The following is a 16891-nucleotide window of genomic DNA, read 5'->3' as shown; positions in this document are numbered from 1 at the left end:
TCTTGCTCCCATTTTAGGGGACTTAAACAAACCTAGTAAATAAATGTCTGAGGGAAATGAAATAAGGAGGATGAAGAAGAGGGAGCTTTCCTTGAATGGCCTCGTTTTTCTCAGTAATGTATGAAGGTCTGCAGCTGAGAGGAGAGAGAATAGAAGGGGAGCCACTGGAGGTTTGAAGATAGCTGGTTTGGTGGCCTTCTCCTATTCAGTTTAGCAGCATGGGTGTAGGAGTAATCGTAGGTTGGCATTTAACAAGACATTATCAGTGATTGGACAAGTGGATAAGGGATTAAAGTGTGGATAGTGTAGAGCTGATATTGTTCATCAAGGGGTTAAGATAGGGAAGTGGGCAGAGAGTAGCCAAGGGAAGGGGTGATGGCCTGGGAAAGAACTAAGGGGTGAAAGGATTGGCAGTCATGGTGAGGCTGAAGGACAAGGCTAAGGGTTGTACAGGCAGAGAGAAAGATGAAATGCTAAAAGGTTATGATCATATAAATGAATTTCAAAGATCATATAAATGAATTTCAAAGTTCATGAACATGGACATAGAAGCGTATCAAGGTCAAGATTTTGACTGTCTCTCTTTGTCGTTGGAGTGCAGGAGAGAGATCCCGGGAAGTAAGGTGATTGAAGAACTGGGAAGTTGGAATCATTCCCCTACTACTATTCCTATTAGACATATGAGGACATTGGAACTGAGAGAGGTTCAGTGACTTGTACAGGGTCTATATATAGCCATTAAGTGTCTGAGGAGAGACTTGAACTCAGGGCCTCCTGACACCTTCAAGTCCTGTTTACTAGCTCACGTTACTTCTCCATTGTGGCATCTTTATGGACAAAGAAACTAGAGGTCAGAGAGGCCAACTGACTTGCCCAAGATTGCATGGCCAATCAGGAAGAGACTAGAACCTAGGTCTCATGACTGTCAGTCCAGGTGCATTCATGTTTTTCTTTCCCATTAGAGAAGTTAGATTTCCAATGACCAAGCCAACTAACCCTAATCAGTCAGAGAATGATTTTATATAAGAATATTTCATTTTTTTCTTTATTCTTCCTTGGAAGGAAGTTGGAGAATTGTCCTGAGAAACTCCAGGCCACGCTGGGTAGAACACTGATATAATGTGTCAGCTTTCATTCTGTTCATAAACTCGAAGAATTTCAGAGCTTTATTATAAAGCACCTTAGGTACCTGGTACCCTAGCCAGTATCAGGACAAAAGTCCCTTCTCCAACATCCGCAACAAATAAGTCCTTGATTGAAGAACTTCAGAGGAAGAGAAGCCACTGCCTTCAGAGTCAATCCATTCCATTTTGGGATAGCTCTAACTCTAAAGATGTTTTTCCTTACAGTGACTTTCCATCTATTACTCCTAGTCGTACAGAACAAATCTTCCTTAGTCTTTCAAACACACTTGGAGACAGCTATTCCATTCTCTTATGTCTTTAGTTCTCCCATGTAAATATCTCTCATTCTTTCAACTAATGCTTATATGCGAGCAACTGGAGGTCCTTTGCCATCCTAATCACTCTGTCTTCTTGTTCTATTCCCTAGCAAAAGCTCTCAAATATGGCTTACCCATCAACCCACTATATTCTTTGGGAGAGAACATTATAGAAATTATTTATAATCTAGTTGTGGAGACAAAACTTACATGAACACCTGGCTCCTGAGGTGCTTTATAATAAAGCTCTGAAATTCTTTGATTCTGTAAATTGAATGAAAACTGGTGCATTATATGTAACTGTGCTGAAATTCTTCTCTGACTACAACCTCCTTTCTTTTATTTAGTCTCTTCCTCTGTCTCATTATTTTCAAATTTATTCTTTGACCTTACTGTGACTACCAATCCTTCCATTTACTCCTACTCCATTCTTTTAATAGAATACTCCTGCTCTGGTTTCACTTCTCTTCTTTCACAGTCTTGACCCTAAGATTAACCAATTCAACCATTTACTACCAGTTGTCCTTGAATTTCTTCCCCCTTCTCCCATCACCATGCTTCGCCAAACCCCAACCTTAAGTTATTCCCACCATCAACCTTATCTGCTCCTATCCATGTGCAGCTGAATGCTAGTGGAAAAAGTTATTCAACTGTACTGTCTTCATTACAAATTAATGTTATCTAGTTTCAACTGCACGCTCATTGCTGCATGGCAATCCTGTTATTCTCTTCATATCATATTTTCCAGAGTAGGTATTCCAAACCTGTTCCTCTCTCCTCAAATCTCCCATACCATCTCCTCTTCCCCACCCTCTCCACAGAGAGCCTTACTTCCTATTTTTATGATAAAATAGAGGTCGTATTGTCATGCCCTTCCTTTTTCCTTTTTCTCCATGCCTCAAAATCTCTTATCATCGATTCATTCTTCCTTCAGTTTTCGTCTTTGATGAAAAGATGACCCTTCTTGCCAAAGTTTATTTAACATTTATTCTCCTTCACGTACTCTATGTTCTAGACAAAATGGTCTATTTCCTGAAAAGGACATTGCTTCTCCCACCTACAGGACTTTGCATAGGCTGTCCTAATTCCTGGAATATGCTCCCTCCTCCCCTCCATTTCATAGAATGCCCTCTGCCTTCTTTTAAGATGCAGGTTATGTGCCACCTCCTATGAGGAACCATGACTTACTAGTGTCCTCTCTTCTTCTTCAAATTAGCACATGCATATTTATTTATCTATTTATCAATTGTAGCCCCTGGTAGAATGTAAGGTCCTTGAGGATGGAATTTGGGAGTTTGTTTGGGGTTTTTTGATCTTTGCATCCCTGGTGCCCAACATACTTTACACATAGCAAATACTTAGTAAATGCTCCTTGGATTAAACTGTTGTATGTTTGGGCTTTACTTAACTGAGTATTTGAACTTGTTTTTTCTTTTCTTTTAAATTCATTCCTGTATTTGAATTTGTAATCTAGTTTCCCTCAAGCCTGGTGTATTGTAGGGCTGTTCAAATGAAGGGCTTATTTAGAAATAAAGCATGTAATTTGGATAATTTCTGTTTAATTTTTGCTTGCACTTGTTAAGATTTTCATATTCTCTTTCTCTTTCTTTTTCTTCTCCCCCTTGCTTTCTTTTTAAAAAGTTTTAAAATTTATTTTAAACTTAAATACAAAATAAGAAAAAAAAAACATTGCCATGTACACAGCAGAACATGAGAGGATTCAATTTAGAGCAAATAATTTCCATGTCAAGAAAACCTATATAATATATACTACACATTGTTTTCAAAGCTGCTCAGCTTTTCTTTGCTTCCTTGTAGGTTTTCTTTTGTTCTCTGCTGCGCACTTTTTACTTTATTTTCCCCTCACCCGCAAGATACATGTATGTATTATGTGTGTGTTTATACATAGATATGTAAACATACACACATGTATACACATATACACCCATACACATATATGTAAGACCATACTTTGCTTATTTCCACTTGTCATCTGTTTCTATGAAGGTGGATAGCATTTTACTTCATGTGTTTCTATATCAACCAACTCATCATTTCCTGTGCCACAGCAATATTCCATCCTAATCACATTCTATCTGAGAGATTGTCTATGAAAATTTCTTCCCAAATTTCTGCATTCCTTCTATTCTACACTGCACAGGTTTTATTTATACAAGAAAAATTTAGTTTAAAATAATCAAAATTATCCATTTTACACTTTAACAATGCTCTCACCTTGTAATGTGGTTTAAGGTCTGATGCTACTAAATCTGGTTCCTTCACATTTTTCCTTTGTTTTCCTTGAAGTTCCTGATCCTCTGCTCTCCCAAATGAACCTTGTTATTATTTTTCTAACTCAGTAAGATAATTTTTTAGTATTTTAATGGGGATGGTATTACATAAATAGGTAAAATTGTCATTTTTAAAATATTGGCTTTACCTACCCATGAACAATAAGTATTACATCAGTTATTTAGATCTAAGTTTATTTATGTAAAATGTGTTTTGTGTTTATATTTGTGTAGTTCCTGTTTCTATTTTGGCAGGTATACTCTCAAGTTTTTTACACTGTCTATTTAAATGGTCTAAAACAATATTGAATAATATGGCTGACACAGAGTGTAGTTTCCCTAGTTTTCTCTTTTGATTAAGTCTATCTGATCTAACTTTGTCTGAGATCAGGATTACTACCCCTGCTTTTTTCACATAATAAATTCTACTCCTGACCTTTTTTTTGTGTGTTTGTGTATATCTCTCATTTTTATAGCTTTTCCTAAAAGCAACATGTTGCTGAATTCAAAAGTTTAATCTACTATCAATCCCCCTTGCTTTCAACCTGTTCTAGTCCTCAGCTTCCATCTTTATTTTTGTTTCCTTTAAAAAAAAAAAAAAGCAGATTCACGTGAAGACTGCAGAAGCCAAGATACACTGAAAACGCTGTCCATGGTGCTGTGTTCACGGCTCCTCAGTCTCCTCCAGCCAGAGTGGTACTTCTGTATAACCTTGGGAAGGCTTCTTGAGCCTTCATTATCAAGGGTTTGGTGTGTCTGATGAATTGGTAGGTTTTCTTAAGCTCTGCTTGCTCAGGAACTTTGTTTCCTATTTTGACCACGTTTTGGGCTCCTGACAGAAACACACAATTAAGGTACCCTGTGTGATCTGAATTCCAAAAGGCCCTCTCCCAGTCTGTTCAGGAAAACCTAAGATGCATATATATCACTTTGCAAACAAGGTCTCTTGCTTTGATATGCAGAATAAGTGGAGAGGAACGACAGCTTGTAAAATGACCTTCTTTGCTGTCTGAGGTTTCTTGAAATTTCTTGAAAAGCTGGTGTGAATCACAGACCACTAAATCTATACAAATCTAGTTGTTATCCAGTCTTTTCAGTCATTTCCAACTCTTCATGACCCCATTTGGGAATTTTTTTTTTGGCAAAGATATTGGAATGGTTCATCATTTCCTTTTCCAGCTCATTTTTCAGATGGGGAAAAAGGGTTAAGTGACTTGCCCAGGGTCACACAGCTAGTGTCTGAGGCCAGATTTGAAGTCAGGAAGATGAGTCTTCCTGAGTCCAGGCTTAGCACCCTATCCACTGCACCCACCTAGCTGCCTCATCCAAATCTAAAGAGCTTTTTAAAAATTCACACTTCCAGCTTTTAACTCTTCCATAAATAACGTGACCAAATTGTTAATCTTGGTACATCTTAACATTAAGGTACAACCTTTATATATATTTAATAATAGATTGTTAAATTCCTTGAGGTAGAGATCTTGTATTAGTCTTCTTTGTATTTTCCACTTTGCCTAGCTAGCTCAGTGCCTAGATACAATAGACATTCAATAAATGTTTGCCTATGGTGTAAGAACTCTCCCTGCCAATATGGAAACTCCTTCAACCTACTGCAAGCAGATTTCAAACAATCAATAATTTATAGCTTTAGACTAGGAGACTCTTAATGTTTTCTGTGTCATAGACCCCTTGGACAGTCTGGTGAGGCCTAAGGACCCCTTCTCAGAGTTGCATTTTTAAATAATTGAAGGAAATGCTAAAAAGTTAGTGAAAAAAAAATTATTTTTGCATCCAAATTCATGGACTCTAAAATCTATCCATAAATTCTTGGGAGTGGGGTAGAAGAGAGAAATTCTATGGACTTCAGTTTCAGAATGTTTATCTTTGAGGGTTGACTGAGTCTCTGCAAAGTTACGTGATTTACCTATGGTTTGATTAAGTGTCAGAGGCCCAGGTCTTCCTTACTCCAAGTCCAGATCTCTATTGATGTTTACTGAATTGAAAACTGAATTGAATGGAGTGATTAGAGATGTCCTTTCTTGGTTGGAGTCCCCATTTCTGTACTGATTTAGCTCAATTGGTTTAACATGGTGTTAATGAGGTCAGGGTCAATAAGCATACTCCTACGCAAGACATTTAACTTTCTTCTTCATCAAAGTACTAGACTGCGCCCTGAGCCCCAGCCAACAATCTCACAAGTCAGGGATAATGGTCATCAGGTAAACTGAGCAAAGAATAAGAACCAATCAGTACAGATATATCCCTAGCATTAGAAAAATGACTGGAATCACATGCCCTACTGATAGGGGCGGGGTCAGTAGTGGCATCTTTGTGTAGAAGCAGCATTTGTTTGTTTGAACCCATGATTTAATTGGTAAAAAGAATCTGTGCTGTGAAAACTCCCTCTACCGAGGCATAGCAGCAAGGTGCCTGTTGCTATAGTCAGGTCTTACTTAATGGGGACTTTCTGCAGACCTCCCCTTGCAGGGCTCTCCACAGCTCCAACGCCTCTGGGGTTCTACAGCCTTGAAGCCCACTAATCTAAGTTGCCGCTGGAACCTGCAATTTGCCTGTTCCAATTTATCTAAAATGAGAACTGTCTGGTTAATGGTATTGGAGTTGCCTGGGAATGCTGACAGATTAAGTGATTGGTCCATGGTCAGACAGTGAGTGTGTGTCAGAGTCAGGACTTGAACCCGGGTCTTCCTGATTTCAAGGTCAGTTCCCTCAATGCTTTGCCAGCCTGACTCTTTAAAAGGGGTGGGGGAGGGGAGAGTTGCTTATATTAGAATTTTTACTTGGTTCTATAGGTCCTGCCTAAAATTTTTTCATGTCTGGAGTTTATAATAATAATAAATATTGGGGCAGCTAGATAGCACAGTGGATAGAGCACTGGTCCTGGAGTCAGGAGGACCTGAGTTCAAATCTGGCCTTGTATTTGGTAGCCACTTAACCTTGATTGCCTCCAAATAAGTAAATATATATTTATATAGCACTTGAAGTTTAGAAGAGTACTTTACATATGTTATCTTATTTAATCCTCAAAACAAGCCTGACAGAAATGTTATTTTTATCCTTATTTTACAGATAAGGAAACTTATAGATTAAGTAACTTGTCAAGCATCACATGGCTAGTCGATGTCTGAGGCAGAATTTGAACCCAGGCTTTCCTGACTCAAAGTCCAATGCCCTATCCACTTCACCACTTAGCCATCTCCTATGATCTAATGCTAATTATAAAGTTGTCCTAAAGTGAAGGCAAGCAGCCTGGAAGTTCGAGCACCAACCTTGGCACTGGATTTCTCCTGAATCATTTTGTCTTCCCCCACACGATCAATTTGTAAAGCTGAAACATCTTCTGCTAACACTTGATGGACTGGCATACTCTGTGGATCCATCAGGATTTCATACGGCACCATAGGATGCTTCCAGGAGGCAGATGTAAAAACATCCCAGAGCTCACTCTGCCCAAAAGTCCCTAAGAGGAAGAAATATCATTGAATAAGAAGATGGCAGGAAATCATCTGCTCTCTAATTGTGGAAGACTCCGTGCTAAGATCCCATGTGCCTCCTTTATAATCAATTAAGGCTCGTTATTTGACCACACTGAAGTTCAGCATATGTACTTCTATATTTAAAAAAATCCCAGGGAAAATGGACTGAGAAGCACCACCATAGTATATTCCATTTATAGTCCAAGTCATTCAACATGTCTGCTGAATGTCCACGGTATTAATGTAGTTGGAATGTAGAAGAACAAAGGCAGGACAATGGGAGGGCCCAGGTCCCAGTCCTATATGTCACTTAACCTCTCAGCACCTTAATGTCCTCGTCTGTAAAGTGGGAATGATCAATGAGCTTGTCTGCCTTATACAAGGCTCATACAAGGTGATGCTTGTGAAAGTGCTTTGCAAATTGTAAAGTACTTCACAAACATGTTATTACGATTGTTCTCAGTGGGATAGGATTAAGACAGATGTAGTCCTTGCCTTAATAATAGCCATGCAGCTAGGTGGCAGAGTGGGCAGAGTGACGGGCCTGGAGTCATGAAGACGAGTTCAAATCTGGCTTCAGGTACTTATTAACTGTGTGACCCTGGGCAAGTCACTTTCTTTATCTGCAAAATGGGGATAATAAAGCACCTAGCTTCTAAGACTGTTGTCAGGATCAAATGAGAGAATGTTTGTAAAGCCCTTAACACGATGCCTGGCACCTAGCAAGCACCATAAAAATCTCAGCTATCAATAAGAGAGACAAGACAATCCACTTGCAACACGCACACAGATCCTCCACACCAGACAGTCAGGCTCTTTAATATACCACGGTCACATCGTTCTCTTTTATACCTCCTTATCTTTGTACTTCTTTCGTGCTCTCATCTTGCCTACGCTGCGGTACTTTTATTTACGCATGTGTTTTCTCTAAGTTCCATGAGGACATATTTTACCTGCTTTTGTACCTAGCACAATACCTTACATGCAGCGAGAACTTAATAAATATTTCCTAAGCTAAAGGCTAAAATAATTAGGACAAGGATTGTGTATATTTGAAAAGGGGCAGAATTAACTGAGGAAAACTTCCTGGAGAAGGAACTTACCAGGAAATTGGAAGGAAAAGAGGAACGTGGCTCATGCCATACACATGTGAAAGTGTGAGGAGAAGGTTCAGAGGAAGACAAGAGGCAAACCAGGAAGCAAGAGAGTTTGAGCATAGGCACAGGGATGAGAGCAAATATGCAGAGCTATAACCAGCCATCATGGCACCTGGGGCAAGCGCTCAGGAGCAAGCAGCACAGAACGGTGCCTTTCGAGTGAACTTTAAGACAAAATTCAGTTGGGAGTGTGGGGTAACTTAGAAACACTTCGACTTCAGATTCAGCTAGGTGGTGCAGTGGATAGAGAGCTGCACCTGGAGTGGGGAAGACTTGAATTCAAATCCAGGTTCAGACAATTACTAGCTGTTGATGCTGGATATGTCACTTCACCACTGTCTGCCTCACTTTCCTCATCTGTAAAATGGGAATAATCAGGGTCCTCACCTGATTGCTGCGAGCATCAAATGAGACGTTGCTTGTAAAATATTTTACAAACCTTAAAGCGCTGTATAAATGCTAGTTGGTATTACTGCTTTTGCTGTTGTTATTCCAGGACACTGCCTCATGGGAAGCAGGGGATACAGAGACAGAGAATTCAAGATGCTAGAAGACACTTTTCAGGAAGCTGCTGCTTGGTTGGGGAACGGAGCAGAGCGGTGCTAGGTTGCTGAGGAGGGCGCCTTGGGATGCTTGATAATGCATCAAGTCTAAGCTCGTTGAAGAATCTTAGGTGCTGTCAACATCATCTAAGTTTCAGCGCGGATGGGCAAAGTGCCTGTAGACCCACCTTAGTGGCAGCTCTGCAAACGGGTGAAAACTGCCCTTGTTAATAGGAAATCTATAATCACTTGTCTGCTCTTGCTGCTTGTGCTGAAGGTGTTCCAGGTTAAATGGAACAGCATTTACTCCATGCTTCCTGTCCAGACTGTGAGAGATTTTAGAGGAGATTGAAACAGCAAGGCAGTAAAATAGCAATACAGTAAAACATTGCACACACAATATCACAGCCTGGAGCCTCTCCATCCCAAAACCTCTCCGACCCCCTGCTGGGGTCTTCCCCAAAGACAAACTCACAGTACAGCTAAGCCAGCCTGTTCAGTTCTAACAATCACAGGAGGCGGCCATTAGCAGCCACAACTGCTCACTCTCTCTCTCTCTCTCTCTCTCAGCATTTCCTGTGACATATTTTCCTTTTCTTGTCTGGAAGCTCCTCCCACCACATGTGACTCAGGCTTCCTGTGATGTAAGCAGGTCACATGGCCTATTAATGGGTGGGAAAGATCTTCAAATCTAAATTGCTACTACAGAGATTCAAAGATGAAAGAAGAAACTTACACCCTAATGGAGGAGGAGATGACATATGTACACAAATAAGGATGATACAGTATAAAATATAATTTGGTAAAGGACTGATCAAGTCAAAATTACAAAAGATTTCATCAGCCAGAGATATCAAATCCCCAAATAAAATGATGGTCTTAATCAGATGTTTTCTTTCCAGGTTGTTTCTAGATTTCAAATATTGTTATCTGTAGAAACACAATTCCCAACAAAACTCATCGCCATCAGTCCAGCTGGATTTCTCAGCTTAACTGTGTAAGGCAGGGCTGTCCAACCTTAGGTTATCTTAGGGCTGTATTAAAATAAAATAATTATTTGAGGGCCGCACCCAGAGTAAAAAATACAGCACACTAATAGAAAGTGGGGGAACATGCGTCATCAATATAACAGGCAAAGGCACGAAGAGCAAAAACAAACACAAAATAACAAAGTGACAATACAACAGTATAAAGGTAGGTGCATACTGACTAGTCTGCATTGTACAGATGGAACGCATCCCACAGATTGATTGAAAATTCCGTGTGACATGTTTTGTCCATAATACTGCTTAAAAACAGCAAAGAAAATTAACATAGAGATTATTTATTAGTGATGGAATTAAAAATCTAATACGCATTCCATGCAGATTATTATTCTATTTAAAACCCACAGGCAGGCTGCAAAAAATCATACTGCGGGCTGCATGTGGCCTGCAGGCCATATTTTGGACAGCCCTGGTCTAAGGGATTCCCACTTCAGCCAAGCAGAATTAGATTTTGTTTCCTGGAAAAATCATTTCCTCAGGTGGTTTTCAGCTCTTCTTCCAGGAAATAGTGTATGTGTGTCCCACACTAAGCTTGATCATCTGCGTGGGTGGGTGTAGACATTCCATACCTATATACTCTCCATCCATGCTCCATAGACGAACTGTACAGTCAACGGAGGAAGACAAGAGAGCCTTTTCCTTCTCTATCAGCTCTAGGCTAATGAAATGAAAGAAAAAAGATGATAAATTCACTACAAGAAAGCAGAGACATTTCCTAGGATGTTGAGAGTCAACCAAATGGGACCAAGGATCAGAAGATCATGGAGTCAATAAGTCAACAGCCCTTTAACAATAACAATAATAATAATAACAATTTTGGTTAACACAAACATAACACTTTAAGCTTTGCAAAGTTTTCCATACATAATCCCATGAGCCTCCAAGTAGGCACCCATTGTGCCACAAGGAGTCTCTTCAAGAGTGCGATTTGTTCCAGCCCAGCTCCACTTCTTTGAATATCTCCTAGGAGACTCCTTCCTCCAATTATATCCTGGCCTCGAATCTCAAATAATCAAAGAAAGTGCTCTGCAAACAACCTATAGCTGTTAGCTAAGAAGTAATCTTTCTGTCTGGTGGAAAAGATCCAGAATTGGGAGTTAGTTCCAGCTTTGCCACTGACTCCTAGTGTAATTCAACAAATTTCATGTAGCAAACATTTGTTAAATAGCCTCTATATTCAGGTCCCATAAGACAGCTGGGAATACAAATGTTCCCAAGGAGATTACCATCAAATCGGGGAGGTAAGACGAATCACTTAAAATGTCCATGGTAAAAGATAACGTTTATAAAGCACTTTGCAAACCTTCAAGCGCTATATGAACGCTAGATATGATTACCACTACCACCACTGCTACTACTACTACGACTACGACAACGACGACTGCAAATACGACTACTACGACTACTACTACGATTACTACTCCTAAAAACAAATATCCATTCATTCAGAGGGAGTCAGGGGGTTAAAGAGAGTTGTTGAACAAGCAGTTTTAGCGTTGTGGAGAAAACTTTATGTCCATTTCTCTGTTACAAAAATAAGGATAAGATTATTTTTTCTCACTAGTTTGTTGTTGCTATTCGGTTGTTTTAGTCATGTCCAGCTCTTCTTGACTCCATTTGGGATTTTCTTGGCAAAGATACTGGAGTGGTTTGCCATTTTCTTCTCCAGCTCATTTTACAGGTGAGAAAACTGAGGCCAAAAGGGTTAAGTGACTTGCTCAGGGCTGCATAGTTAGTAAGTGTCTGAGATCAGATTTGAATTCAGGTCTTCCTAACTCCAGGCCTGGTGCTCTATCCACTGCACTACCCAGCTGCCATTCCCACAAGGTGCACGTCGAAATGATAAATGAGAAAAAAGCTGGACAAATTCTTTTAGCTGCTTCAGTTGATGGAGTAAGTAGACCAATGTACCTACTATAAAATGCGGATGATAATAGTACCTACCTCTCAGGGTTGTTACGAGGATCAAATGAAATACTATTTGTAAAAAGCTTAGCACAGCATCTAGCACACAGTAGTCGCTGAATAAATGCTTGTTCCCTTTCCCTCCTTGTAAGAATGGTGCTAAATAAATAGGATATTATTTTTCCCAGCTTTTCTAAGCTACAGATAGATACTCACGATGTGACTGCATTAACATGGGCTCGCCAGAACTTGACATCTGTAGCAATATAAAGAAAACATCTTTATAAAATGGGACAAAAAACCACCATCGATTTATTTGTTTCTTATTACAATTAACTTATGAGGTTACTTCATATACTTCACCTATGGCTTTAAAGGCAAAGAAAAATGGAGGTAAAACCTGGCCAAAAAAAAGATCAGAATTACAAGAAAGTTTCGGTTTCATCCAGCTCCTTTGAAGAAGGCTTGGACTCACATGGACCTAAGTAATGCATTCCAGCCAGGCTTTCCCCAAGGGCATCATGATCAGCAACAACACCACCATTTCTTAAGCAGGCTTTCTGGGCTGAGCCTCTAAGATTATGAACCTGTTCATGAGGGGAGCCTAGGGCCAATAAACTAGGATTCCTGGACCTTATTTAAACCTCTGGTCTGAATCTACAGGGCTAGGTCAGAACCAAGTGAGTACAGAGAGAAGATGGGCTAAGGGCAGGGGCCAGGGCAAATGATCAATTCTACATTCTCTTCATTCAACATTCATTTTTTAGTGCCTGCTTTATACAAGGCACAGGGCCATGGACTCAGAGAGATACAAAGAAGTATGGAATAAAGTTCATGTTTTCAAGGTGCCCAAACTCTAGTTCTGGTCAATGATGGGTTTTTTTCTTTACACATTAGGTTGTCATTTAACACAATTTTCTATTTCAAAAATAGTTTTTCAAACAGCCATTTGCTGGGGTGAGTAATGGTGAATGACAGAAAAGTAAGACAATTCTAAATTCTGACTTGAATGACAACTAGGGATGCTTCCCAAATTATCTGAACTGATACAAAGTGAAGGAAGTAGAACCAAGAACAAAATAAGTACAATGACTAAAACAGCATAAATAAAAACAAAACAATAAACTCAAATACTATTTAATTATAATTACAAAGTTAGGTCCTAATAGTAAATTTAGAAAATATGCCTTCCTTCTTCTTTTGAAGAGGTGGGAGACTATGGGTCTAAAATGTAGCGTACAGCATCAGACTTAGTTGATGTATTGGGTAATTTTGCTGAATTTCTTCCCTCTCGCTCCTTTCTTTTTCTATTGTTTCAGAGACCAGATGTCTGGGGAGGAGAGGGGAAGAGATATATTTGGAAATGAAAGTTATGTACAAATAAAATATCAGTAAAAACTTAAAAAAACAAACCACTGTGGATGCTTTCCTTGAAAAAAAAGCAGTGATTGGAGAAGAAAGGAGAAAGTAAGGAATGGCAATTACGTGCCAGAAAGGAAATTCAAAGTTCTCATCATCTCTGGCTTGGTCTATTGAAATAGCTTTCAAATTAGATTCCCTGCCTTGTCTCTTCCCACCCTAATACGTCCTCCACTCATCTGGAAAAATGATTTTCCTAAAGTGCAAGTCAAACCATGTCACTGTCCCATCCCCCCAATTCAACAGATTCCATTGATTCCCTGTTACCTCCAAGATCAAAAATAGACTTCTGTTGGACTTTTAAAGCCTTCACACCTTGCCCTTTTCTACCTTTCCAGTCTTTTTACACTTTACTCTGTGCCCTATACCTTGTGATTTAACTATGCTGACCTATTTGTTATTGCTTGTATAAGACACTCCATCTCTTGTCATCATGCCTTTGCAATGGCTGTCCCCCATGCCTCCCTCCTTTTTTTCCTTGGCTTCCTTCAAGATTCAGCTCAAATCTAACCTTCTGCAGGAGGCATTTCTAACTCCTTTCCCTATAGCTGCTAGTTCCTTTCCCTCTGAGATTACTTTCCATTTATTCTCTACATTTTTTGTCGGTTATTTACATGTTATTTACATGTTTTCTCCCCAGTTAGACTGGGAGGCCTCTGAGGGCAAGGATCTTGTTTTTGTCTTTCTTTGTATCCCCATGACTTATCATAGTGCCTGGAACACAGAAAGCACTTAATAAATGCTTCTTGACTGACTGATAATCTGTTATTTCCTTCCAAAAACTACTTGGACCACAGTATTCTTTAAAAAAAAAATTAAAAGTCCTACTTTTAGGTGGTTCTTGCTCAGGTCCCTCAAGGGCATATTCCTTGATGTCATAGATATACACATAACCCAGATGGTCTGCCACATAGGCACAGGTGTCTCCTGTTGTCACCACAATGCTGCTGATCTGGGATTTTCCTCTGGACTAGAATGAATACAAACGCATGGTGCTCGTTAAAAGGCTGCTCATTTTTACCAAATAGTGGTATATTAAATGCTGTCTGAAACCATTTTAAATGATAATTTATTACTATGCCTATATCAGTGCTAGAGAGTCAGGAAAAATACTCTCAAGTTCAAATAAAGCAGGCAGTCTGCGGCCTCCTGAAGACTGTTAAAACCCAGGCAAGATTGATTTTTTAAAAACATTCTTTAAAATGGTTCTGTTCAACTTACAGGTATGAAGCTGGCTATGAGCTGAGCCCCACTGAATAGACTCCAGAAGATAACAGAACCTGTGATAGAAGGGGAATAAAAAATGTCAGATGAATTTTCATTAACATACAGGATAACTGTAGTGTTGAGGAAACATGGCACAGTGGGCTGAGTGAAGCTCGAAGCTAGGAAGATCTGCGATCAAATCTTACCTCTGAGACTTTCTAGCTGAGTGGGCCTGAATAAGTCACTTAAACCTCTCTGGGTCTTTGGTAACTCTAAAGCCATCAGTTATAGTACAGGCTCCAATCTGTAGAAGAGGGAGTTAGTTCTCTCCCATGTGGATGAAATCTCAGTTCCTTGACTCAGTGTAATACCCCCTTACATTTTATGGCACTGAACAGTTTATAGAGACTTGGTATTCTCTCACTGGATCCTCACTGTAGCTCCCTAAGGTGGGCATAGTTATAGTTTACACATTACCTTGGAGATGAGCAAGTGGGAGCTTGGAGGGCATAAATGGCTGGCTCTACAGCTAGTACATTAGACAACTCCTACAAAGCAGAGCTTTGCCTAGAACATAGGTCTCCTGACTCCTTCCTCACTGAGGGTCCTTTCAACCCTAGTGTGATTATTGAGTCCTCACAATGTTCAAGAGGCTATTCTGAATAAATGACACCTGGGCCCTACCTGTCTCTAAGACACTCATATTCTAATGAATCAAGATGGAAAAGCACCTCCTACATAATTTTGGTTTGTGTTAGGTTTGTTTGTTTGTTTGTTTTAAATCATTGGAACTGGGGGAAAGACAAGCTCTACATGAGTCATGTTATGAAGTTCTGAATCTTCTCTCCCTAACCCTTACTTGGTGCTTTTTGTGACCATAGGCTGCTACCCTTCAGAAAAATTCATATATCTATATATCTATGTATATATATACATATATCATATATATGACATATATCTATATAACTCATATACATAAGTATATACATATGTATGTATGTACACACATGTACATACACATATGCATGTATATATACAGTTATCCCTTCTACATCATGACTTTTCCCACTGCAGTTTTGATATATTGTGGGTTGGCATATGAAATGAAATGAGAATTTGGGGGGAGTTTTGTGGAAGTTGCAGATGATACGCCAAGACCAGCAGATGACACAAAGCCAATGACCGAATACTTAACCCAAATTTTATAATAAGGTACTGTAAACACCTCACAAAAGAAAAAGAAAAAAATCAGATTTCTTCTCTTATGAAGGGAGGGACAAAAGTTTTACACAGGTTTTCCAGGTCACAGGAGCCCTGCACCCCTAGCCCCCATGATGTGGAAGGGCTAACTGTACACATACACACGTATATCTATGTATTTACTTATTCATTCACTCACTCATTTATTTACTTATCACAAACATTCTCTAGGTGGTTTGATTCAGTTGTCAACCTTGGAATCAATCACCAAGCATTTACCAAGTCCTACTACGTCTAGGCACTGCTCGACAAAAGTGAAAAACAGTCCTTACTTGAGAAGCTTCCAGTCTATTGAGGGGAGACAACACATGCATGAGAAAATATAATCAAAATATCCAGGATATTCCAAGTTGCCGTTTTAGGTAATTACTAAACTAAGATTTTTGGAACACCCTGTATGTGAGAGAGGTAATTAGAGAACACTGTAATGGGGAGATCAGGAAAAGCTTCATGAAGATGACTTCACAGAGCCTGCTCGAGCTGCTCCTTGAAGGAAGGTGGAAATTCTGAGGCAGAGGTGAGAGAGGAGTGAAGCCCAGACATGGAGAACAGCCAGTGCAAATGTAAGGAGATGAGAGATGGGGTGTCATACGAGAGGCAGAAAGCCAGTTTTGTTAGACTGTAGAATATGTGAAGGGGAGAAAGCCCCCAAGGTAGGACGGGTCCATGATGTGAAGGACTTTAAATGCCAAACAGAGGTTATAATTTATTCTTACAGGTGATAAAGAACCACTGGAACTTAGTGAGTAGGGGAGTGACAAAGTCTGACATGTATGTTAGGAAAATCACTAGTGGACAATGGGTTGGAGAGGGGAGAGATTTCAGGCAGGAGAATTAAAGGCGAAGATGACTCAAAGGCAATGGTGAGTGTAACTAGGCTGCAGCATATTTCCCACAATGACCCATGCATAGGACATGGCATAAGGGATATAATCCAGGAAATGTATGACTGGAAAAGGAGCTGCGTTGGTCATGTATAGTATAAGAGAGACAACAGATGGGCAGCATGGATGCTGAACTGGCTTCCATACAGTGAAAAAGAATGAGAGGACAGCCTCTGGCACCTTGGGTATTGAGCAAGTATTACACAGGATGAAAGGCATGGAGGAGTGGCTGTTGCACCATTGGAA

At 39.7% G+C, this 16891-nt stretch overlaps 1 protein-coding gene across 1 annotated transcript in view; it reads right to left on the bottom strand.

The window, feature by feature from the left end:
* The window catches only part of LOC118836883 (WD repeat-containing protein on Y chromosome-like), a 175262-nt gene that overhangs the window by 2574 nt on the left and 155797 nt on the right, over positions 1 to 16891 (bottom strand). Inside the window, exons 22-26 of the mRNA XM_036744003.1 lie at positions 14517 to 14575; positions 14124 to 14265; positions 12093 to 12132; positions 10541 to 10629; positions 7020 to 7210 (exon numbers count right to left, since the gene is read on the bottom strand). Coding sequence (XP_036599898.1) covers positions 7020 to 7210; positions 10541 to 10629; positions 12093 to 12132; positions 14124 to 14265; positions 14517 to 14575 — 521 coding nt within the window. The remainder of the gene's footprint in view (positions 1 to 7019; positions 7211 to 10540; positions 10630 to 12092; positions 12133 to 14123; positions 14266 to 14516; positions 14576 to 16891) is intronic.

Source organism: Trichosurus vulpecula, chromosome 2, assembly GCF_011100635.1.
Source record: "Trichosurus vulpecula isolate mTriVul1 chromosome 2, mTriVul1.pri, whole genome shotgun sequence".
In the NCBI taxonomy this organism is placed as follows: Eukaryota; Metazoa; Chordata; class Mammalia; order Diprotodontia; family Phalangeridae; genus Trichosurus; species Trichosurus vulpecula.
Note: the sequence above shows the minus strand (reverse complement) of the source record. Positions and strands in the feature narration are given on the sequence as shown.